At 40.6% G+C, this 26451-nt stretch overlaps 2 protein-coding genes across 25 annotated transcripts in view; one reads left to right on the top strand and one right to left on the bottom strand.

The window, feature by feature from the left end:
* The window catches only part of ABI2 (abl interactor 2), a 102042-nt gene extending 99210 nt beyond the window's left edge, over nucleotides 1-2832 (top strand). For 18 of the 19 annotated variants that reach the window (XM_060302003.2, XM_060302002.1, XM_060301991.1 and 15 more), the window contains 2 exons: nucleotides 458-590; nucleotides 1305-2832. In XM_060302003.2, coding sequence (XP_060157986.1) covers nucleotides 458-590; nucleotides 1305-1362 — 191 coding nt within the window. In that variant the 3' untranslated portion in view covers nucleotides 1363-2832. The remainder of the gene's footprint in view (nucleotides 1-457; nucleotides 591-1304) is intronic. The other variant, XM_060301974.1, reaches the window with a different exon arrangement.
* Nucleotides 2833-3177: 345 nt separating this feature from the next.
* The window catches only part of RAPH1 (Ras association (RalGDS/AF-6) and pleckstrin homology domains 1), a 98509-nt gene continuing 75235 nt past the window's right edge, over nucleotides 3178-26451 (bottom strand). For 5 of the 6 annotated variants that reach the window (XM_060301971.2, XM_060301970.2, XM_030854124.3 and 2 more), the window contains exons 7-14: nucleotides 26311-26432; nucleotides 25076-25141; nucleotides 23617-23760; nucleotides 22629-22739; nucleotides 18693-18791; nucleotides 17517-17637; nucleotides 13713-13855; nucleotides 3178-11074 (exon numbers count right to left, since the gene is read on the bottom strand). In XM_060301971.2, coding sequence (XP_060157954.1) covers nucleotides 9140-11074; nucleotides 13713-13855; nucleotides 17517-17637; nucleotides 18693-18791; nucleotides 22629-22739; nucleotides 23617-23760; nucleotides 25076-25141; nucleotides 26311-26432 — 2741 coding nt within the window. In that variant the 3' untranslated portion in view covers nucleotides 3178-9139. The other variant, XM_060301972.1, reaches the window with a different exon arrangement.

The following is a 26451-nucleotide window of genomic DNA, read 5'->3' as shown; positions in this document are numbered from 1 at the left end:
CATCAGAGCAGAAAACTTACCACCATTTAACTGAGACCCAGGTACAGTGTTTCCTATCAAGATTTTTGTTTCACGGTTGCAGGTTTTTTTCTCACACACTGCAAGTTAGCTCTTTTTAGATTTCTCCAGCACTTTGAATTTAGTTTTCATTAACTTGCCTCCAGTACACATTACACTTCATGCTTTGTTAGGTCACCTTGACACCCTTTATTCCCTGTCTTCCTTCAAAGTAATGGCCCTTGAGTGTCCTCTGAGCCTTCAGCTTCATTATGGCTGCAACCAAGACTATACTTGGAGAGGTTAAACTCTTCTTAGTGTTGGTGTGTAACTAGGAAAACTGTTTTGAAATTAGATGTTCAGTTATTTAAATAGCTTTTCGCTGAGAAAACTTACTGGACTAATAAGGCAGAGGGTATTTTGAAATCCAATAAATAGTGCCCACAGCTCACACCTACAGAAGCCCAGAAGACAATTGTGCAAAAGGAGTTGGTGGTGGTCAGCTTGCCTGTTGGACCCCTGCTGGATTGGGGAACCGAGAAGACGTCAGTGAAGTCCTTCAGACTGAAGACCTGCCGCAGAGGGATCCATGGGTCAGCTGATTTTTCCTTTATTTTTTAGTACTAACGTGTGTGATTTTTTTGTTTTAAAAATAACACCTGTTGGATTTTCTGCATATTTTAAATTTTTGTATAGTTTTGAATTCTATATATCATTTTGGAAGGATACTGTGTAATGATGGGCCAGGCCTAAAGTCATTGGAGACTTTTAATGTATGTAACATTTCATAGATTGCATGCTATTAATAGTATGTGAGGGTAGTATTTGTTTTATCGTAAGTTTCCCCCATTTATCTTTTTATACACTACAAGATGGTTGGTAGTAGTAATTCTAAATGAGTGCAGAAATCTTACATGCTACATAGTATTGTGGCAAAGATGATCCAAGTCTAAACTCTGACCAGTAAGCAACCATTTTATCAGGCTAGAGGGAATCTTTTTCCTCTTGAAGTGTTTTTGACTTGTGTCCACTCCCTTTTTCCTTAAAAGAAAAAAAGGGGGGGAGGGTTAAGAGTTTGTTCCCTTTTTTAAAGTATTACTATTTGAAAGGCCATAGGGATGTAAATGAAAATATACTTCCTTGTTGACGTTATGGCCTAGGCAATAAATTGAAAACCAAAAGTGTCAGTGTGTCAAAATCTAGACTTGAGAGATTCAGCCTGCTGTGTTTGAAATACATATGAAACCTTTAAGATGTCTTGTTCATTGTTTCCCATCTTTTGGCTACTTGCTTTCTATCTTCTCCAGGGGCACCTCCTGTTCCTACAGTAGGGTTAAGGGCCTGCTACTCTTGCTGCATTCCTAACAGTCACTGGGTGAGACATTTTCATCCCTCCCTTTCTTTTTCCCCTCCTGCCACTGTTTATTACCCAGCTAGAGAGACTGTTTTATGTGTCTTCACAGTGGTCTCTGTAATGTAGCTGTGCTCCTCAGCAGTCTCTTGATATTACTGAAGACTTTCCTGTTTGAGAGGCATCAAAATGATAGTAGTTTGCTTTTATCCTCTTATGCTCATTTGCTTTTAGCAGGTGACCTTTCTGCATTAAGAACTGGTACTTTGGTACTTTCTTACCACCTTTTCTCCTCAGTGGAGACAGCATGGCATGTCCTGAAGGCCACCTCTCCCTTTGAAAAGTGTTTGATGGAGGAACTGGCAGGTGGTTGCTACGTCTTGGAAAAGAATGGGGATCTGCATCACTTCCCATCTGTTCACTTCTGAACTTCCTTGGCCAGGAACTCCTGATCAGTGTTAAGGTGATGATTTCCCTCACATGATTTACTTAGAATCATAGAATTTTAGAGCTAGATGAGATTTCAGAAATTTTAGTTCAATACCATTTTACTGATGAGGTTTAGATGTTTCCTTTTCAAATAACAGCTAGTTAACAAAGGTAGAATTCCTGACTCAGCGCCTGGTACTCTTTCTACAACTGTCTTAATTGTGTTGTATGTTTCTTTTAAAGTTCTACTGGATGTCTTAAGGAAGATACTTGAAAAGATGTGCTATGTCTCCATAAATACCATTCAGAGTGTTGTCTAAAGGAGTGTATTGAGTGTAGCCTTAATTAGTGAAAGTAATCTTCATTTTAACCCTTTCATAACTACACTCAGTACAAATGGTCTTTTCCATAAGGTGTATGTAGCTAAAATGTTACAGTGTCTGGGCACTGGAAAGAGCACAGCACAGCCTTATTTGAGAGAGCCTTAGAAAACACTTCTAAAACAGGCATTGCGCTCATTACCTTATGTTTATTTTATGCTGATCTTTGTTCCTGTTTCTTGAGAATCTCATAATTCTTCAAAAAAAGAAGAAAATTGACAAATGACAGGGCCTAGCTGTGTATAAATGATCCTTGCTAAATATCTTGAGGTTTTTTGTAAAAAATCAAACAAAAGACAAAAAGCTTATTTTCACATTAAAATGGAAACGTCTTTTGCAACTTCAGAATTCTATGGAAACGCAGTTTTTATCATATTTGTGTCCATGCATCTTTTTCTTAACAAGATGGTTTACAAAAAAGAATGTAAACAATTTGTGATCTGGTCAGTTATACTTTTAGCTCCCGGAGGGAGGGTTGGTGTTATGAGTTGAGTAAAAACCCATGTAGGAAAATTTGAGGGAGCAGTCTGTTGCCAGTAACGTTTCTTGTGTGTGCCATTAAACCACCTCCAGATGAGTTGCGGGAACATTCACTTTTTAATTTTGAAATTGTATTTCGAATTAATTGTTGCTGTGTACTAAGAACTTGGCCTAAATAAAATCCTACAAAGTGTATCCAAATGTCTTGTGAATGTATTTCTGCAAGTAACTTTTCTCCTTTCTTTTTTTTTTTTTTTTTTGGCTGTGCTGTGTGGCTTACGGGATCTCAGGTCCCCGACCAGGGACTGAACCCGGGCCACACCAGTGAAAGCCCAGAATCCTAACCACTAGACCACCAGGGAACTCCTGTAACCTCTTTTCTAAGGTGGTAAGTTTAAGTGTGTCAGAGAGAATCTGTACCTGTTGCACTAATTACTTTCTGTCCCTATTTCTGCTGTAAGTGAACCTGAGGTTTTGATCACTTTCCACGAAATACATACAGTTCTTTTCTTTTAATATAAAAAAGGAGACCTTCTGTTCTTTTTGCCCCAGTTTGGTAATTGATAACATGATTTGTAAATACATTCGAATCCACGTTTATACATACCTTGACAGACATGGCAGACCAAGACATGATTGTGATAACAAGCCTTTGAAACAAAAAGCAGCTCTTTTCGTACTAGTTCGTACCTAGTTGTTGTATTTTGTTTGTTTAAAGAAAAAAATCTTAAGTTATTTTCTTACAGGCTAATCAGTTGAACACATCAAATTATAGTTTGTTTACCTTCACACTTTATGTGCGTGTTGCAGCCTCTCTGTTTTGGGTACCTTGACATAAACAGCAAAACCAGGCTCTTAGTGGTGCCGATCCACAAACAAACAGTCAAGTACAGTTCTAACGTTTAAATGAAATCTATGTATTTTTATTAAGGATTGGATAAGCTGACATAAGGAAAACACGTAGCTGAAAAATTACACTGACTGTATGACTACTGTCCTAAGCCATTACAATAGTTTACTGACAGTAACTGGCAAGAGTAACTTGGAAAATAACTTAATCCAGCAGTAGAACAAAAACATGGTCAGTAGTACTGAATATATCTCTTATATATATCTATATATATATAGGTTTGCACAATCAGGGAGCAAGGCACATAATTAATTAAATGAGAGCGTACATTTAAGCAGAAGAAAATAATAGCTACAAAGCTGAAAGAAAAACTGTAACTTCATCTTTACTGAGCTGTGCATAATCATCTGAATAACGTCTTCTATCCAGTACTTTTAACGCAGTTCCTTTTGCCTTTTTCATGCTTCAGTAAGGTATATTCCTACATTGTATCTATTTATGGCAAAGCTCCCACAGCTTAGATGTCAGCAACTGGGAGCAATCCCAGTTAAATATAATGTGCAATTTTTCTTTAAAACAGTAAACAATGTTTTTATGACATTTAGCACAAGCTAATATTTTAAATGTACATTTCTATAAAAGGAGTTCACTAGTGGCTGATAATAAAATTAAGCAAAATCATTTGAAACATTCCAGTTAATGCTTATTTTCTAGGAGGAATTATTTACAAGTAGAGAGAAAAATATAGGAGGTGGTAATCATGAAAAATGGCAGTTTTTGGTATTAGGTTACAATAAACTTAACAATGGACAGTTTCCAAAATGCAGATTTTTTTTTTTTTTTTTTAAGTGCCACAAGCATGTTCTGCCTAAGAAGAGGTTGAGGCTTCGATGATGAGCTTGGTATTAATAGCCATCCATGATCAACATTCACTTCTGAACTTGGCCATCTTTTAAATATGTAGTATTCACCATCACCCTGACTCGACTCGCTTCTCTAAATGTCTTTGGTAGAAAGCAGCCAGACCCCGTTTAGGTAGATGAAGCCATCTCTCGTGAGACCATCACTTTTCCTGTTTCTGCACAAACTAGAAACACTTTCCTTCTCTTTCATTAGCACCTCAAAGTTTGCCTGTTGGATTTTTTTTTTTTTTTTAATGCTAATCCTCCAAAAGAGTTCAAGGCACTGGGGGTTATAGCAGATGTTTCCTCTTCTAAATGGTTTATTACTTCAACAAGCAAAGAGCAAACCAACTGGAGATTATTTCCTTCGAGTATTTATCAAGTATATTGTGTTTAGCTTATTTTTACTTAGCAAGTTTATAGTACAGCTAAATTTCAGATTTCTTTTACATGTAGATCTTCCAAGGGCACAATTAAGAACCGAGCACTTGTTTAGTTTGAGGGAGTCTGGGAAAGGGGTTAACAATGATCTTCTATTCAATTTTTAAATGAAAATAAATCTTAAAAGATATTGGGATACTTAATTCTGCACTACTTGCATCTCTCCATGGATCAAATCTCAACTTCGTGAGTGGTCGCATATTCCTATAGGGTTAGGAATAACTTGCTTTATGCAATGACAGAAAGTGTATAAAACAAAATTCCAGGTTGGCAAAAGGTACTTGCAACCTAAAGTGATTTTTTTAGAAAGAGACGTCCTCTTATCAAGTGTATAAATCCAAATTATGAAGCCTGTGTTATTGAAAGCAAGTCATTACACCTATAATCACACAGGGTCATACAGTTTTAACTGGTCTGAACTTATATCTGTGAGATAAGTTATACCTATGTGGAAACTGTATAAAAAATTTGGTAATACATAAAACGAGGAAAAGGTTAGTTTGCTTGTTTAAAATCACCTTGTGTTTGTAACATAAAACTGCGTTTAGCTGAGGGAAAAAAGGTGACAAAGGGTTCTGTTGGTGGCCTGATGGTAAAATCAAACCAATCCTACCATTACCTGAAGTTTTTTTCAGGCTAATCGTAGCCTTACATCCTTGACATGAAGTTATTAGCAGTTGTATTCTCCCAGAATAGCAGCTTATGAAACTCTAATTAGATGCACAGCTATTAATAACCTTGACCTCAGAGTTGTTACCCTATTGGAATTATTCTTCATGATCCCCCAATTTTGTTTAGATTAACTTTCTTGATAAACTCAGGACTGCTTTCAGTGGCAAGTAAACTTACATAGAGAGGGGACTTCCAAGAGAGTTCACAGCCCTTCCTTAACAGGATGTGCGTCAGTGGGCAGGAGCACCTTGATGTCAGGACTGTGAGACATTACCTTGTCTATTACTGTGAGACGTTCTGATGAAAATTGTTTCCCAGGACTTTTCTGAAGTCAGCAGTCTTATCTTAAAAAGCCCCAGAAATTAAAAAAAAATCCAATTTACAGTTAAGTGGGTACCTGTAAACCTTTACAGTAGTAGTTACTTTTTCCAAGAGTATGATTCTGTAGCAGCTAAGGAAAAAAAAAATGCATTTGAGTAGTAAAAGCTTCAGTACAGAAAAATCTAACCAGAACAGGCTTTGCTACCCTTCAGAGTTGGTGCCAAAACTTTAAGCATAGGTTGGATCCAATTTTGAAATTATGTGGTAGAAGTTAAGGGTGTCACTAATTAATCTAGTCACTAGCTCTAATGGGCACCTGTTTGCACTGCCCTCCACAGCAGGGTGAGTTCATCTATGCTGTTCATCTTTCGGTACAGCCAAGACAGCCGCCAAGATCTTCTTCCTTGACCTGAAGAAGCTTTGCTGAGTTAGAGCTGCTGAGCAGAAGGCAGTGAAAGAAGGCACAGTACTAGTGTCATCTGGCAGTATGTTTTTTCCTTGAACACACCAGGGAAGAAGAACAGTACAAAAATAACAGTAATCTCCAAAGCCCCGACCCCCCCATGAAACCACATCCTAACAAATATCCAAATTCAAAAATTAAAAAAAAAACTAGGGAGTAAAACACTAGAAGTGTATCTAAAGTACCATTTTGGTTTTTTTTTTGATTCAGTTGTTTCACACACAGAGGAAAAAATGTTGATTAAATAGCCTTTTCTGTCTTTGGAGAAATACAAAGGGAAACGGCCTGTTGTCAGATAGTCAACAAGCCACTGACTGGGGTAAAAATGATACAGCTCCTCCTCTGGCCCTGTTCTCTTTAGTGTCCCTAGTGTTCTAAAGGATGTCTGCTCTTTCAGAAAAACGATACATCAGAAGCATCAGTTCAGATGGCTACCATCCAGACTGACACAAGCAAGAAGGCCCAGGAAATCCCCCACTGAAAAAAAAAGGCTGGATCTTAGGGCTCAAATGCGGAGGGAATGAAGACTGAGGGCACATGATTTGTTTCCCTCAAGGAGAGCTGAAGTTGCCCACCTTCATATAAAAAAACACCACCACCACCACAAAAAACCCTAGTGATGAACATTTGTATCATTGGATTCCTATTCTTAGAAACTCTTTATCCCACAAATAAGGGCGATCCTTAGAATATAAAGCTGCAGGCAGAAGACATTGGGAAATCACTTCACTCATGAGTCACAGTGGAGCTCGGCAGTCTTTCTCAAATGTTTTTCAAATTGCTGTGCATGCTTAAATTAACAACGCAGATGTGTTAAAGGTCACTTCATAAGCATAACAATATCAGGCACACAAAACTTTGTCAACTGAAAAGACCTAAAAAGTGTCTTTTAAAGAAGCAGGGCTGTAACAAATGCACGATGGTGTATATTCTTATTGCTCTATAAACACATGAGTGTACTGTCACATCTGTGACAGTTGGGGGGTGCCTCTTACTCTCTCTTTATGATGAAGTACTTTGTTGGAGAATGGGTTTACAGGGAAATCCTGTTTACATAGCACAACTCTGCTTATTCTTGAATTATTTAGTATCTCTGCCCCACTGTATTGGCATCGCTTTTTCCTTATGGGATAGTGCCAGAGATTTTTGCAGTTTGCACTGGTGATCCCTATTCATAACAGGCACAGACTTTCATTACAAGGTGTGCTCATTTATCACTGCTGGGGAGGCTAGTTTTTATTCTCTGGTTTAAGAGCAGCTCTGAGATTGACCTGACGGTCCATTTATCACAAATTGATGAGCCAATACACATTTCTCTCCTTTACCGAGGAAAATTCACAGGGGAAAAAAAGCATCTAGAAGTATAGTGTGAAGCATACAGAATTATAGTGTGTCCTTAGAGCAATGATTCTATGTTATAGCAAACTGCATATGCATAATATGTAATGTCACTTACTGTACTTGGACTATACAACTCCCATCAGAACACCTGGTAACCTGGACAAATCTCTACAACCAGGCTACAACAAGCAAGGACCCTAGTGTGCTCCAGTCGCTATGGGTGAAACTGTCAAAAAACTCATTTTCCCCCTCCCTCTATGATAGTCCCACACGTAAATGAATTCTTTGTATTTCACGTTACTAGCCACAAAAAACCTGATTAATGACAGCTGCACAGGGGCCAGTTTTGTTCTCTTCTAATCATCCATCCTTCTAGAGAGCAATATACAAAAAAGACGCATTTCAGAAGGTGATTTTGTTTTTCATCATGATGCAACATACTGGACTGGACAAAGGATTGAGTACACCTGATACAGCAATTGTCTACAGACACCTAGTATCACCATCTACCTACAGCACACACCATAAGGAGGTAACTGGTGACCGAAAGACACACTGGGACAGAGCATTCCAAGGGTGTCGTGTTGGATATCCTCTTACAATAAATCAAAGCAAGAATCATGAAGCCAAACTTGAAGCTTCACAAGCTCATGAAAAGGATCCCAACAGTACAAAAAGAACTATGCAGGATTACAGTACTAAATTATCCATGTGTTACAGGCGAAGGGCTTACCTGTGACAGAATACATCCTAGATTCCTGTGGGAATCATGGCAACAGTTTTGCAACTAGAATGGTTGAGTTACACCATGTATTTACTTTTTTCTATGCACGACCGACCACATACAGATAAGTGTCTGAAAATTTCCCCACACTGCACTATTACCCGTTCTATGAAGCTGAGAGGTTTTCCTGATTAAAGTGCCCCTTTATGTATAGTAATGAAATGTCAGTCAAGCAGTTCTAACTTCAGCCAACTGGGGGAAAAAACAAACACAAAAGCCCCATAGATACACCAAACATTCTGGTTGTCTTCTCAAACTGAGAAGCAGCACATTATACATCTATCCTTAATATATAATATACAACATGCACAGATAGGCCGCGCATGGACATTTATAAAATACCTTCTAAATAAGTCAGAAGTTTTTGGTCCAATCCACATGACAGATAATAGAAATCATAAGGGACCGGCAGGACACACATCCCCTTCCATGCCGCTGCCACCCAAAATACACAAAACCCATTTTCAGATTAGGAGAGAAAAAGAATAAATAGAATCACTTTCAGCTATATATATACATATACATATATGTATACATATATATACAAACACACACTACCTATGTATAGCTATGTGTGTACCTGCACACGTACACACACATATAGCTGAACACTACCTGAATAACAGCAACATCATACCAAGAGGCTCTGAACGCCTGAATTCGTAGATGATCAGGTGAGCTGACTGTAGAACTGATTACAGATCCCACGAAAATAAAGTCCTACGTAGCTACCAATCTCTTGAGAGCTTGGTGTTCTGGTCTCTTTTGGGGGGAGCGGGCGGCGGCCCTCTCCGCAATGTTGCATAGCCTGATATATGACTGCCTCCATAACGGGCTTTCTGTTGCTCAGAGAGCAGCTCAGGGGGTGGCGGGGGCAACGCCATATCATCCATGGTGGCTGTGGGTTCTGCTCTAGACACGCGCGAGGAGGAGAGCGAGCCATGCCGCGTGATGGACTTCCGCTGCAGTGTCCTGTTGAGGTCAGCCAGGAATCCAGGCTGGACACTAAGGCTGGATTTGGGAGAGGTGGGCACTTGTGGCACGACTGTGGCCATTGGCGGCTGCTCGGAGGTCTCGGCTTGCGTGAGGCGGGTGCTGTCGTTCCGTTTGGGTCGCGTGGGCGGAGGGGCCTTCCTGACCGACTTGGCCCACGGCTGTGGCTGCGGATTAACCACTGCCACTTTTGGAGACGTGCTTCCCGAGAACACTGCTGGAATGTCTACGGGGGGCAGAGGAAGCTCTATTTCCGGCGGAGGGGGTGGAAAGTCAGAATCGGACGGAGGAGAAGGGAATTCTGCCACGGAGTCCTTGCCGCGCCCACTCAGAACAGATGCTTTTGCCGACACACCCCCTTGCTGGAGAACTCCGGGAAGACTGAGTTTTCCAGGTTTGGGGGGCGCTGCGGGAGGTTGCGGCGTCTCCTTGCCGGGAGACGCCGAGGGCTCCGGCGCTGCGAACTTGCTGACTAGACTGTCTACTGAGGGTCTCTTGGGCTCAGGGTGCTCCGCACAGCTGCCGGACTTAATGCTGGAGTTGCGCTGCGGGGTCGGGGGAGGTTTCTTTCCCCCTGGACTGGACGTCTTACTGGTCTTTTTGCCCGGAGATCCGCTTTTGTCAGGGGCAGGGGCAGCAGTGGGTGCGGCTGGCGGAGGCGGAGGAAACACCAGGCTGCTCTCGGGGGGAGGAGGAGGGAAGTCCGGAGAAGGGACAGGGGTAGAGCTGGGCTGCCACTTGGGCTTTGCTTTCACAGCAGGCGGGGACTGAGGGGCGACGTTTGCTGCGGCTGAAGCGGGCTTCAAGGACGCCGCCTCCGTGGGGGCGGCGGTTGGAGGCGGGGGGAACTGGCTGGCTATTTGCTTCACCACGGAGGGCGCCGGAGACAGCGGAGAGGGAGGGGGCCTCACACAGAAGCTCTGCTGCTTGGGTAGCGTGGGCGGGGGGACCGGGCCAGGAGGAGCAGGGGGAGAGGGTGGAATGTGAGACACAGGAAGCGCTGGCTGCTTTTTCACTGGGGGGACGGGAGGAGGAGGTGTAGGTGACAGAGCCTGTGGCATAGCGGGCGGCACGGTCACAGGGGGTTTGGGGGGGGCCTGAGGAGGGAGGGGTGCAGGGATGGGAGGAGGTGGGGGCGGCGCCGGAGGGGCTGCTGGAGCTGCGTGCTGCACGTGATGAATCTTCAGCGGGGGCGGGGGCGGGGGCGGGCTGAACTGCGGCAAGGCCTGGGCGCAGGGGGCGGGCTTCAGCTGGGCCATAGCCGAGCCGGGTGTGGGGGGAGGCGGCGGGGGCGGCGGCGGGGGCACGGCTCCGCTGGGCGGCACCAGGATCTGAGGCTTCCCTGCCTGTGAGGTCGAGGAGGGAGGCTGCATCCCTGGTGGCGGGGGAGGCTTAAACAGGGTTCCCGCATGCTGAGAGGCGTTCTGCAGCCTGGTTATTGTGCTGTACTTGACAAACATCGCGGCTGCCGAGCCCCCAGAAGGGGCCGACTGGCTGGGCAGGGGCGGGGGCGGGGGCGGCGGCGGCGGCGGGGGAGGCGGCGGGGGCGGGGGCGGCGGCGGCAGGGGCGGCGAGGGCTGTGAGGCAGAGCAGGGGGTGAGCGGCTTAGGCTGCGGGGACAAAGGGGGCATGAGAGAAGTGTAGGCTCGATTCACAGACTCCATTCTGGCCTAAAAGGAGGACAAAGGGGAGGTTGGGAGAGAGAAAACACAACAAACACAACAGTTACAGAGGTAAGCTTTGACTGTCAAACTAAAAAGCAAGGAAACAGAGACATGCATGAAAGGATGCAGCAGCTGATCATAAAGATGGACAATGTCGGGGAGGCTAAAATCTAACTCCCTGGGCAGCAAGGGCGCGGAGAAAATGTGTTTACCCAACGATCTTCTCCAACAGCCAGGCTGCCTAACAACCTGGGGAAAACGTCCTGCTGCACAAGCTGTCTGGATGGTGCTGGGCCCTCTGGCTTCTGCCTCTGGCTTTCACACACCCTGCCCCGAGTTAGAGCACGGAACCGCACCCCGCGCCTCCCCGGACTCTGGCAAAGGGAGACGTGATGGCTGGAGTTCACCTTTCAGTCCAGGACGGCATCTACATCAAGCAGATGCCATAACTGGGTTTAGGAGTGCTGGTGGAGGGCCTCCCGAAGAATGAGGACGGCTTTCTGATGCTAGTGAGCAGACACGTGAGAGTATGAGTATGTTCAGCAGGCGTGCACAGTCACACAGGAATGAATGAGCTTGACACACACACTCGTGTTCGTGTGAGACACTTGCATCCAACATGCACAGAAGTCCAGCAATGCAGGTAAAGGGGGGGTATTCTTTACATTTGTTTTACTGGAAAATACATAAAGAAATGCTTCATAAACATTATGCCAAAAGATCATAAAAATATCATACAGAAAAAGCCAGAAGAAAATGAGAGGAAACTCTGGAAGGCTAGAGTAAAGGAAATGTACCTAGAAATAGGAGCTAGAGTTTGCCAACAACTCGCTGACCAGCCCATGTGGGCCCCTCTTGGCACTGCCCAAATTACCACATCTGGTCATTTATTTCATGGAGCTACTCATGCATGAATGTGGTTCAAGTACTTCTGAGAGAGCAGAGGAAGAACTCTTGGCTTAATAACTTTGGGCACATCTTTTAGGCTCTTTGAACAAACTATGAGCATCCAAGATAAACCATTTGTTTCCAATTCTGAATGACATCTAATTAGCGTCAAGAATGCTTAGGTTAGTAGAGTAGAAGGCTCATTATGGGGCTGAGTTCTAATGCCCGTCAGGACATTCACATGTTCCTTTAATAATTGCACATCAAAATAAAAGCATTAGTCCGCAAGATCTGGTTACAGGAGTCACCCAGGTTAATGTGTTTCCAAAGAACAACCCCCGACCTTAACTTGACCCTGTCTTGGCTGCTGCAGGGGTGTAGTAGACCTTAGCTGTGCTGGCCTTCTCATTTGGCACCTGAGACTGAGGTAACAGGAGAAGAAACACACAGGGGGTCAAGACCCAAATACACTGTCACTGCTGCATGGCAGGGTTCGTGGACTTTCTGACACTACGTGCCATGACGGACTACACTGCTTCGTCACAGACCATGTGGACCTTTGCTTTCCTTGGCCTTTCTCATGACAACTGGGTAGTTCTACAATTTAAAATGCACATGGATAACACCATTAAAAGTTTAGTAAGGTAAAGGACTTTTCTTTAGGTATGTGAATTGTGTAAACCCGGCTTGTCTACGACACATGTGGACCACCAGCACCAAATAGTGCTGTTCCACTCAAATTGATGAAGTACGAGAAGGAAAAAGAAGTATTTCTTAAAAGTGGGAGCCTCCGATAAGGGAGTTAAACTGCCAGTGTCTTGAGAATTTAGGTCATTAGAACCAATTCTCAAATATTTATTTTTCTAAGAGAAAGTGTTCCACCCCATTGGGCTACATACGCCTCCCTCCACCCTCTCCATGTCCAGTGGATCAACCACATATGCAAATAAAGGAATAAACTGAGGGGAAATAGCCACTTAATTCTCACTGATGAACGTACTGATGTAAGTGATTCAGACAAGACTGACAATGATGAAAAATCACAATGATTGCTGGGTGAAAACAAAATGGCCAGGCCGGGTGTCCTACTGGCTCCCTGTGATGGTGTGTGCCCTCGCCTGCTGAGAGGTGAGCACTGCTGGGACACGGTCACCCACAGGACTTCAGAGGCAGTTGGATACGGTATCTTTCAACCAGGCTAAAGAACTTCTCTATTTTTCTAAACAGCCTTGCAATAATTATACTTGTGTCCTTCAGGGTCAATGAACCACCTTCTATGCAAGGCTCAGGGATCCTAAATTTTAAGGGGATTAATTGGAATTTAGTCTTCCACATAAACTATAAATTGAGAAAATTCATCAGTGTGCAGAGAAATGCCAAGAAGCATAAAAGAAAGGAAGATAGAGGAATGAGTCTGAATAAACTAAATAACGAATAAAGAAATAATCAACACTTAGCAGCTTTTTTGGAAAATTAAGGCATTGGCACTGGAGGGTGTTGTTGCTCCATCCAAACTGATTTAAGAGTGGAAAGTGTTATTTCTTAAAATCCTGAGCCACTGATAAAACTGCTAGGTTTTTTTTTTTTTTTTTTTGAGATCTTAGATCATCAGAGCCAATTCACAAATGTCCATTTCTGAGGAGAAGCAAAGAAAGAATACTGAAATAAGGCCAAGAAAGATTCCTAATAAAGGAACAACAAGCTACACCCCTGGAACAGTACAGCTTTCCCCCCTACCCTGACCCGAGCGTGTTACCTTGCTAGACTCTTCCAGCTGCGTGCCTCGCTTCCAGGCCTCGGAGAAGATGGAGCTCACGATGCTCTGGGAACGGACGTGTCCTGCCGGTGGCGTATCAGACACTCCGCTATCAGACTGATTGGAGTGATTGGACTGAGACTCTGTTTGAAACAGATTTTCAAAAATCAGATTAAATAAGTCAGTATTGTGACGTATAAATATGTATGTTTGGATAACTCTTTCACTCAAGATCAGATGCGATGCGGCAACAAGTTACTTTTACCTGACTCATTTCACACAAACACAGCCCGTGTTTTCCACTAGAAAACTTCTCTTGTCCTAGGGTGAATAGGAAATCTCCATTCTTTTTAAGTAGTTCACCACAAGAAACCGATAATTGCAATAAAAGGTTCAAGTAACATTATTGGTATCCTGACAGCCTGTCTTGTAAGAACTCCTAGCAAATAAGAGAATTAATGAGGGCTTCCTTGATGGTGCAGTGGTTAAGAAGCCGCCTGCCAATGCAGGGGACACGGGTTCGAGCCCTGGTCCGGGAAGATCCCACATGCGGCAGAGCAACTAAGCCTGTGTGTCACAGCTACTGAAGCCCGCGCGCCTAGAGCCCGTGCTCCACGAGAGAAGCCACTGCAATGAGAAGCCCGTGCACCACAAATAAGAGTAGCCCCCGCTCGCCACAACTAGAGAAAGCCCGCATGCAGCAACGAAGGCCCAACGCAACCAAAAATAAATAAATAAATTTAAAAAGGAGAGAGAATTAATGAACCATGAATAGAGTAGTGAATTTTTTTGTTCAGTCATATCTTCATTACATGGAGAATCAATCTTTTTATATACCCCTGCTCCAGACCATCTCAGAGATTTCTCACTTATGAATTCAGATCTATACATGATGATTACTTCCTTTATCCCAGTAATGAACAATACTGAGAATCTGATCCCCAGTAAGAAGGGTGTTTCCTAGGGATTCAGGTATTGACATCACAAGACAGCAGCTGTACCATAGCCTGGCTTCCTGAAGGGCATGAAGACATCTTCAAGGGACCTGGGAATGGCTGAGGATACAGAGTAATTTGACTGACATCCAGGGTGAGGGAACTGGAAAGATTATTTCACTGGACTCCAAGTCAGGTGAGATAACCTTGCAGAAGCACCTAGCCCCATGTCTGGCATCTGGTGGAGACTCAAATGTTAAAGCTAGTCCCATCCAGTCACTCTGTGAGACGTGGGCATTATTAGATTGCAATATTAATAAGCAAGTCCAGCCAAGTTCATCAAAGTATTGCAAAGATAACAGCCACAAACTCCTTTAGATAAAGTTAAGATAGTATCCTCAGGGTAAAAATATAAGCAATATAGGATAAAACCTACTTTATTTTCTTCATCCCTATCTAATATCTACGATAACAGCCTATGACAGGCTGGAACATGTGACTTCTTGAGCTCTCTTCAGCATGAATATGTATGATTTTACAGTTTACCTGAAAAAGTCTACCTAATACTTAACACGATGTATACAAATAGATGATGCTGGAGTGGGAAAAGGCACCATACCACTTCATAAAGTAACATGTGGAAGCACTTGAATTGTTAAGTGCTATATAAATTTTTATAAAATAGTATACATCATTTTTTCCCTCCATCTTTCCCTTAATTCCATTTTCTACAACCCTACTTGTGACATGCTCTTCTTACCGTGCCTTTCCTAATCCATTGCCACAAAGGTTTCTCCCCCCCCAAGTTTAATAAACATTTTATTTTAGAATAGTTTCAGATTTGCAGAAAAGTTGCAAAACTAGCACAGAGTTCCTACATACCTAGCACCCAGTTTACCTCGTTATTAACATGTTACAATACTCTGGTCCATGTGTCACGAATAATGAACCTACACTCATGTTAATATTAACTAACTCTGGGACTTCCCTGGTGGTCCAGTGGTTAAGAATCCATCTTGCAATGCAGGGGATGCCAGTTCGATCCCTGGTCAGGGAACTAAGATCCCACATGCCGCGGGGCAACTAAGCCCATGCGCCACAACTAGAGAGAAGCCCATGTGCCGCAACAAAAGATCCTGCACGCCACAACTGAGACCCGATGCAGCCAAAAAATAAATTAAGAAAAAAAAGAATATAAAACAATACTTAAAAAAAAAAGCTAACTAAACTCCAAACTTTATTTGGATTTCACTAGTTTTTCCGCAATGTCCATTTTCTGATCAGAATCCCATCCAGGTTACCATATTACAGATAGTTGTCATGTCTCCCATGACAGTTTCTCAGACTCTCCTTGTTTTTGAAGACCTTGACAGTTTTGAGGAGTACTGGTTAGGTATTTTGTCGCATGTCTCTCAATTTTGATTTGTCTGATGCCTTTTCTCTGAGGTTAAGGGATTTGGGGAGGAAGACCAAGAGAGGGAAGATGCCAGTCTCATCACACTGCATCAAGGGCACATGCTATCAATATGACTTATTACCGTGATCACCTGGCCGAGGTATGGTTTGTCAGCTTTCTCAGATATAAGGTTACACCTCCCCGCTCCGTGCTCTTTGGAAGCAAGTCACTTTACACAGCCCACACTTAACAAGAGGGGAGTTAAGTGCCACCTCCTTGAGGGCAGAGCATCTGTATAAATCTACTTAGAAATCTGTACAGGAGATTTTTCTCTTCTTCTCCATTTATTTATTTAATTCAATAACTTATTTATATCCCCATGGACTGATGGCTATTTATTTTATAATTTGGATTGCAGTCCTATACTATGTTATTTTCTTGCTCAAATTGTTCCAGCTTTGGCCACTGAGCACTCTCTTAGGTTGGGTCCTGGGTCCCTTTTATAGACTCCCCATCGCGGTGTTTTTTTTGAGTACTTCCTTTGTCACATGATGCTCCAGGCTCATCTTATATATTCTCTGCCACAGCCCTAGAATCAGCCACTCCAGAGCCCTGGGATCCTTTGTTTTGGAAAATGGCATTGAGAAACCGAGGTCTAGGTTCTTAGTGTTCTCACTGCTACTAGCCCTCTCAGTGGACAGGAGAGAGAATATATGTGTGTACGCTAGCCCATGTATATACACATTCTCGATGTGTTTTTATTTAGGGATGAGATCTAGTCATACAGCTTTTAAATCAAATACTTCTTAAAGTAATTATTTCATAACATGGGCTGTTAGAACAAAGAAAAAATTTATGATTTTAGATGACACAGATATCATTTACGGAACTTTTGAAGGGAAAGAAGCATTTATCTTAAGATGTGATCACAGCATCCTTGTTTAAAGGATGTGGGAATCTGAAAATAAGCACCTTTTGAGTATCACTATTTCCTCTGAAAACTTTACAAAATTTGATGACTTAAATAGCTTCCTTAACTGTGATACTGAACTAATTCCAGTTGTTTCCACTCTGCTGAAATGTCAGGAAACCTGTGGGGAAGGAGTGCAGTTTCATCATGATTCGGAGTACTCTTCTCCAAGCAACTTTCTGCCCCCAATTATGCATCAACAGTTGTTTTCAGCAATATGATTGAGTTTCAAATTAACTTTATAAATATGCAACAAAACTCCCGGCTTTACCACTTTACCCGTTTTCCATTTCAAACACATTTGGGAACTAGTCCATGATATTATCGCCTCTAAAAATAAAAAAATAAATGAATAAAAGCACATGTACCTATTGATTATAATTTAGAAATCAGGCATGGCTCTAGTTTTAAAAAATCACTCTGAGATAACCAGGTCTTCTATCAGTCTCTACAGAGACACCTTCCTGTTGGTAGTAAAGAGTTCTTTGGACATTTTAAACTACCTGGGATGCTGGAAGAACTGGATCCTGATTTAATGCTGGAGCTGGATAAGGAAGTCCAATCATAAGCCGATTCTGTCCTCTTCAAGGCCTCTTGATAGTTCATGTAGAGCTGCTTCCCGTACTAAACAGAAGGCAGTAAATGATGACATCTGTACTTTACTGGGTATGGTATGGATGCGTGGGATAGGAAAAGGGGACACATTTCTGTTTACTGACTCATAGTCTCTATTAAAATACCTATAATACTTCAAAAATTCTTTTCATACCAGTAAATTATAATCCACTCTTATTTGTCCTCATTTTGAGAAAGGCAACAAGAAGTCAACACTTGATTCTGATTATGTTCATTAACAATATAAAGAGTTTTTTTAGTTACTTTTAAAGCAACTTTGATTTTATGTCTGTAATAAATTTTATTTTTAGTTACATTAACTTAAAAGTAACTGAATAAATACCCTTTCAAGCATTATGTATAATCACCCTTAAGATGTCCTTTAAAAAAACTTTGTTAAGACTTTCTTTTTTAAGAGCAGTTTTAGGTTCACAGCAAAACTGAGAGAAAGGTACAGAGATTTCCCATATACATGCACAGCCCCTAAACACGCATAGTTTCTCCCATTATCAATATCCCCCACTAGAGTGGTACATTTGTTACCATCAATTAACCTACATGGACATGTAATAATCACTCAAAGTCCATAGGTCACCTTAGGTTCACTCTTGGTGTTTACATTCTATGGGTTTGGACAAATGTATAGGACATGTACCCACCACTGCATCATACAGAGTATGAGTATTTTCACCACCCTAAAAATCCTCCATGCGCCACCTATTCATTCTTCGCCCAACCCCAAGGCAGTTTAATTTTCAAAAAATTTCTTTTGTTTAGGCTAAACTCTGCTATATAAGCATCATACAGTGCATTCTCCAAAGCCCAAATAAATCATGTGGATGCTACATAAGCTTTTACCAGCAGTATTATTCCTTGGATACCAAGTGTTAAAAGCTTATCCCCATCACCAAGAAAAAAAGACATTTAAAACGTGAAACTTAGGCCTGAGAAAACTAGACACTGGCAAAATCATGAACATGAAACAAACAGGATAATTATCGTGACAACAAAAACCATATCATTAAGCACCCATCATTCCATTATCAAACCAAAAGAAAACCTACCTTTGCGATGCGGATACCATTGACCCACTGGTGCAGGGTCCTCACGTCATCACAACAAAGGTATTTGATGTACTGAGATTTCTTCTGGATCTGTGGGTGCTGCAAGATTAAAGGCAAAATCCAACTAAGTCCCCTGGAGAACTAAGAAATAAACAAAGTCTATCAAAGCTTAAACATATCCTGACAAATTACAGGTCTTTGGAATAATGGCCAAATAATTTATACCTCTTAAACATCCATAAGGCCAAATAAAATGGCCCTAAGTATTTTTACAAAATAAACAAGAAAGAAACTTGTGTTAAATTTTAGGTCAAGATGTTTCAGTTAAAAAACAAACCAACAAAAAACAGAAAAACCTTCACATCATGGGAAACTCCACAGTACCCCTTCTACACTTCAAAGAAACAAAGTCTACCAAGCTTAACAAAGTCAGTGGAAGTTTTAATCTACCAATATAAGAGTATAAAAAGGGAGGAGAATGTTTATTTCACTTTGAATTAACTGAACTCATGGAATCAGAAGACTCCATATAAGAGAGTCTTTGGTGAAGCTTCCAGTGCTTCTCTGGAGGTGAACACCTGGGTGGGGGGAAGAAGCACAGGGCACAGCACCTGGGATGCAATGGGTGCTGCTCCCTGCTGTGGACTAAGCACTGCTCTGCAGGCCCCTCTGCCCACAGCATGTGCCCTCTGGGCAATAAGCAGCTTTTCAACTGCGTCATCAGATTTAGTCTTCACAGCCCAATGTACTTTTCAGTTGAGTCTTGGATGGGAGGTGAGTGACTTGACCTTGGCTACAAAATGCAAGTGCTAGAACAGACTCAGGGTGTTTTAACTCCACTGGGCCACAACCACTAGTTCCCTGGGAAGAAAAAACCCTTCCTGCCAAAAATTAGACTGAGACATAATTCCTAATCTGTAACTAAAAGTGATACTCTAACATCTTAGTCCAAGTACCAAAAGAAACTACTGAATATGTACAATGCATTTATTACTTTGGAAACAATATAGGCCTGAAAATCAATTCTCTCAACTAATATGCAAGAAGCTAAAAAATAAGACTATAACACTCAACCACCCTGTTACTTCCATGATTATCATGTATAACATCCTTCTATTAATAACAGTGTTTGAGAAGTTCATATTCATACTCCATCCCTAAATCCTAACCATTTTTTTCCTTCCCACCTAACATATTAAATTACTTTGCCTCATTTCTCAAGGGATGAAAATTTAGACCTGGCTAAGCTGAGCTCTATTCCAACAATTGTTGTGGTATATATTTTTTTAAAACACAGGTTTCCTTTAAGATACTTAATTATACACGCATACGTATGTGTCCCAAGTGTGTACCTCTTTCAGATAATACATCAACATATATCTTATTTATTTCTACATTGTCAAATTTCATGAATAAGCTCTTCCCTTATTTTTATTATCTTAAGAAAAAACCTAATTACCAAATGGTGTGTTTTATTACCTCCTACAAGTGTGTATAAATTTCCTGTATCCTGCATGTCACTGGAAGGACTCAGACTCAGTCATTAAAGCTCAAAGCTGATGAAAGGGATCAGGCCCTACAAATATTTACATTTGCATTTGTGTAGACCCTGTGTGGCAGCACTTTTTGGTTTGTTTGTCAGAACTCAAACGCTCAAGAATAAAACACTTACATAGGCAAAATCTAGTGTAGACTTACAAGAAAGAAAGACATATCTTAAATACTAATAGTTGAGTGGTCTCAGGCAAATTGATCCCTTAAACCTCAGTTTCCACATCTGGAAAATGGGGACTCTAGACCAGACTTGTGAGATGGACATGTCCAGTGCTTCTAGTGCAGCACCTTCCACCCTGGAGTTCTTCAGTAAATGGTGGCCATTATTTTTACTATTATTTGCACCCAGTGGTATGGTGTTTTTTTCAGTTCAATACATTAAAATTTCTAGATATAAATAGGTAGGCAATATAAATACATAAATTTAGCTTAACCGACTTTACTAAAAGCAAATACGAAGCATACAAATCATTATTATAAAAACAAACAAGAAAACCCTTAGAACAAAACTATTCTTAACCTAAGAATTCTATGAGCTGCAAAAAGGATTAAAGTACTAGCCAGTGGTCCTACTTACTTCTGGCCCTAACAGACACTGTTGATTGCCTTCCCCACAGCTAACTCCTCCTCTCTACCCCTTTTCTGATAGAACCCCAATTTGTTTGGATGTCTACCCCTCACCTCAGAGAGCAAATTCTGACTAGTGTAAACCAAAAATGGTGGCTTTGTTCCCTGTCAGTGATTGGTGTAAGAGTCGGCATGTACTCCGGGCCAACGGCCCTCAAAGGGAGGGCTGTTAGAAGAACTCCTGGGAAATATTTCTTTCCTCTTAAAAAAAGACATACAGGAAAAAACAGTCCCTCTTCCTCTGCTGGATTTTGTTGGGTCAAATGGCAGTGGCCATTTGTGACTGAGGTAAGTCGGTCTGAGAATAAGCTGATACGCAGCTTATGAAGCTCCATATGCAGAAGATGGAACAGGGAAAGATGGAAAGAATGTAGGTTCTCACTGACAACTTTGAGCCACTGAAATAAATTCTTACTGTCTCCATGTTATGAGACCCTCAAATAACTTTTATTTATATTGATATTTACCTTATAAGAAATTACAGCTGAGAAAAAGTTAAATATAAGAGTATACAAATACACATTCCACTACCCAGGGGAGCAAAGATATCATCACGTGTCATGTAACCTTTCAGAAAACTCCATTATACACTTCTGAGAGAATGAGAGTATAAAAGGCAAAAAACATCTTAGCATTATTAGAAGAATAACACTGACAACACAGGTCCCTTTACAGGGTCTCAGGGACTCCAGGGGACCCTAGACCTCATTTTGAAAACTGCTGGATTAAGCTACTTTATACTGACTTTTAAAAAATTATTTGCTACTGGAACTAAGTGATATAGGGTATTCTCCAAAAACGATCACTTAATAAAGGGCTACCATTATAATACACCTAACTTTATCAAAGCAATCAAAACTCTACCCCAAAATCCTAAACCACCTCTTCAAACCCAACTGACAATTCTCAGACAAAAGCAAAATCAAACGATGATATAAACATGTAGACCTAAGTAGTTACCACGGGGCTACTGAGAAAACGTAATGAGAAAAACGTAATCATCTCCATAATTATCCTGAACTTTTTAATGTTACCTTTTCCTAATGTTCCAATAGATCACTAAAAATGTCAGTTCTCAAAAGTACAGATATGATGAGTATGAGAAACTCAAAAGTTTGGATATAGGGGGAAAAAATCAATAAAAACAGCTTAGATGGATCATAATACATGTGTGGGCTATCAGAGCCATAGTTCAGGAGAAAAGGGAGATGAGAATTATTTCTGGACCAGATGAGAACCAGCCCACTTTGAACTCGGGCTCTGTTGGTTCTGCTGAGTTAGTACCGGAAAAGAACCCTTCCCCCCACATGTGGCTCTGATCTAAGTCTTCCTAAACTAAGCCAGCTATTAAATGAGAGTCTCAGATTTATAATCTAATCCATTTTATATATTATGACTCAAAGCTTACAATTCAGTATCCATTTCCTAGTGTCATCACTCTAACTAGGGTCAGCTGCGGGATAAGCACAGGCTTTCCTTCCTTCCCTCCTTCCTTCATTTATTTATTGGCCACGATGCACAGCTTGTGGGATCTTAGTTCCCCGTCTAAGGATTGAACCCAGGCTCCGGGAGCTGAAAGCGCTGAGTCCTAACCACTGGACCACCAGGGAATTCCCTTTACCATTCCTTTAAAAACCTATACAGAAAAAAGCAAAAATAGGACACTCGATGGAGATCCAAACAATTTTAAGATGTCCAATAACCCCCTCTATGTCTAACATCAATTAAAATTCCTAAAATGAGATATATGTTTACCTTGAGCACCAGACAGTAGTCTGTAGGTGCTTTGTATTTATTACGATAATCCTGTCCATAGTAAACATTGACATGGTCCAGCTGGAGAAAGCACACCAGATCCCGAGACACCTGCGGAAAAAACACCCGAAAGACTGAATTAATAGTAATGTGTAAACAAGCAGATATCACTAGTAACAGCTTCTAACTGAGAATCAAACTTTACCAAGTAGAAATTATTGCTATTTTGCAGAAGACAAGACAGTGAGATTCTCTGCAGATGCTTCTTCTTTAAATCCATGATGCAACAAAAAAGGCAGTCCGTTTCACTTACTGTCTTGCCATTCATAAGAAACAATGACTTGCTTGGAAAGGATGGCACTTTAAAGAGACTTTAAATATAGTATAGTATTTATATTAAATACAATACAGTATGATAGAGCTCTCTGGAAAGAACAAGAGATATCATGTAGCTCAGTGCCTGTAGTGCGTATCTCAAGTACAGCAATTCTCAAGTCAGGGTTCCTCGCCAGTTAAACAGGGGCGACAACATGTACCTCTCAGGATGGTGGTAAACACTGGATGAGGTTACCCTGTAAAGATCTTCTGCAGTGCTGGGCCCCCCGTAAGCACAGAAGTGACAGCTACTATGGGGGCCCTTAGCAGAAGCACATTACCTAAGCAAGGCTGAAACGCCTGTAATCCTAGAAAGGTATTCTCCCCCGAACAATAACAAGCAAAAATGACTCTGGCAGAAGCTCCAAAAATAAGAAATAAAAGCATGATTTCAAATTTGCCAAGAGAATCGAGATGGGCCCAACTAATGAGCAGAGAGTGAACATTTTCAGGTTTCTTCTTTCTTATAATAGATCAATAAACAAAGCAATGTTTTGTGTGTCGTACATGAGCTGAAACAAATCAGAGCCTAGATCACATTATTAGCATGCTCACTACAAATTAAAATCAATCAGCATAATAAGGAAGCTAAAAGTCAGCAGAAGGGACGCACCTTTGCTTTTCCTTTAGGGACATAGTAAATACCAGATGCTCGCAAGAGAAAATAACGCTTTTTCCAGGACTTCTTGCCATCATCTTTCAACCAAAGGACTCCCTCAATTTCTGGTACAGTTACAGAACTTCCACAAAAACACTCCTAAAAGAAGAAGATGATTTGGAAAGACACGATCTTTAGATTCTCAGAACAAAGTTGTGTTTACCCCTGTGAAATGCATGACACTGTGATTCAACCAAAATGCCTCTGTATAAAAACCATGCTGCTAATTTTACCTCAATTAGAACTTTCTGTTCTAAACATTACATGGCTTTACTCTGGAACGACTATGGCAATCCCTAAGAACTTTTTCCTAACATTGTTTTGAGGAAACTAAGGTGAAATGTCAACTGAGTTGCATATAAAGGTACTTAAATGCATTTATAAACAGCATAGTTACACTAAATTTAATCAAAGTGTCAGAGCTAACATAAACATTAGACTTTATTTTTCTCCAAATTAACAACACATTTCGATTAGCTGTACGTTAAATAGGAATATATTTTAAAAGAAAGCAACATGCTAAATGAATGATTACACTTTCACAGTTTAAAAACTATCAATGTACCAAAACTTCTAAAACAAAGAATATTTAATACTAGGTTGAAAGGAATATAAACAAACTCAAAATTCTGGATTCTAATGTCTATACTTAGATAAAAATTTAATTTAAAAAATCAATCATGTATTTAGTAAAGGAAAAGTAGAAATCCTCACTAAACTTGAACACATGAAGGTGAATTAATTTCTCTCTCCCCAAAACAAAAAAAACAATTAGGAATTATGCAGAGTACTTTTCTTAACTATAGCTATAGCATCCCTATGAAAAGCTTAGTGCTGATCTTCATCTTCCTAATAGCCTTGTTGCTAAATAAGAGTTTATTCAGATTTTCAAACATACTAATGTCGACCTTAGTTCTCTAAAATCAGCAAAAACCAAAAATTCAATTATGTTTGAATTTGTTTTATTACTCTTCAAAATAAAGAGATGTATATATTTTTTAAAAAGAATCATTATGATTTTTAAAATTATTTGAGTTATTTCAGGCCAAGGTTTGAAATATTTTGTAAGTAGCTAACTATACTCAAATTTCTCTCTGGGTAAGCAGATAAAACAGTACAATCACATCCTTCATGACCAGCCTTTTCTCCCACTTGTCAGCTACTAAAAGCTCATAACTCCTTTTAGCCCACTAGTACACTGCCTGGCAAAATAATAAGTTTTACAAGGTTCTTCGGTGTTCTAATGTTCACACAGCTGAACTCTCTCCAACAGGCTATGGAAGAAAATAGGCTTCCCTATTTACGACTGTAATTATAAATATAGAGCACTGACATTCTGGACTTCAAAAAAGGTGCTTAATATTTGAAATATTATAATGTGCAGGAAAAGGGGAAGGAGGGAAGGAAGTCATACCTCCAACAGCACTTCTTTGTTTCTATCTGCCATCTCAGCTGTTTCCTTTTTTCCCAGAAGATAATTCTGGAAAAATGAATAGATGAAAGTTAAAGGATAAACCCACTCTGCTATTCCCTTGGCACAGGGATGTATATGATTTCTTCTAGAGACACAGAAACCCTGTGTTGATTCCTGCCTACACAGAGTGAGGGGAACACCCCTTTGAAAAGCAACCTGTTCGTGGGATCTTCACGGAAATGCTTAACACTGACCTCCTCCTTACCTTATCCATTTATCTTGAATTATTCCGTAAACTGCCCTCCCCCAAATCCTGAGGTGATATTACATGCAACAGCTAGCAAATATGTTTTTGTATATCTAATGAAAGCTACACTTACAGGACCTTAAAGGTTTACAAATTATTAAGTACAACAAGTAAGGCAAATTACCTTAAAATATGCTGAGTTTAACTGATCCAGATGGAGAAAATTTAATCTAAATCCCAAATTCTCTGAGGCTACCATGATCTCATTTGCTTGACTCAACTAAAATTTGAATTCTAATTATCAGCCTTATGAAACATTTTTTCACAATCATCCGTAAAAAGATCTGTTGGTATTCCCAAATGTGTATTCTTCACTAAAAATACCCAGTAAAGATGTTTCATGACTAAGCTGCCTGAAGGATAACTATTCAATAACTTTAACACTGCTACTATTTTTCTCATTACTACTTTTTATAGTGGGGCTGTTTTCTCTCACCTATTGATTTTTATAAACTATTTGGGTATTAGGAAGGATTAACTCAAATATTATTTTGGAATAAGCAAAGATACTAAATAGATAAAGGTAACATATATTAGAATGTGGAACCATTTACAATCAAGGTTACTGGGTTTTCAAAAAAATAAAATAAATCAAAGTGTCAACTGGATAAATGACAAAAGTAGAGAAACTTAAATATGCAAGTACTTTCCTTTGAGGGATAAGGAACTCACCAAATAAACAGCTCAAAACGGCTCTGAATTAGAGAGAACAGAAACCTGGTAACCCCCTGGAGGTAATCCTGCTTCTCCAAAGGCTCATCCCATCTGGCTCTGCAGAACTGGCAACTTCTTTGAGGCCTGCCACCTGGGCAGTAGTGAATGCTCCAACCGGGTGGTTACCAATCTTTTAACTCTATTAACTTAGCAGTCAGAGAATTATATAATATGAACATTTAAGAATCCTGACCTCTGTAAGCTATAGTCTCACCTGTGGGTTTTTGAAAAGTGCATATTTTTCTATACGCTCCATAAATATAAGCTTGTTTTGGCTATCTCTTGTCCAATTCAGAAGATTTTCAACCAAGTTTTCATGGTCTTCAAAGATTCTCTCTGTCCCAAAATAAAATAT

This window comes from Globicephala melas, chromosome 7 (genome assembly GCF_963455315.2).
Source record: "Globicephala melas chromosome 7, mGloMel1.2, whole genome shotgun sequence".
Taxonomy (NCBI): domain Eukaryota; kingdom Metazoa; phylum Chordata; class Mammalia; order Artiodactyla; family Delphinidae; genus Globicephala; species Globicephala melas.
This window is presented reverse-complemented; position numbering and strand designations above follow the sequence as displayed.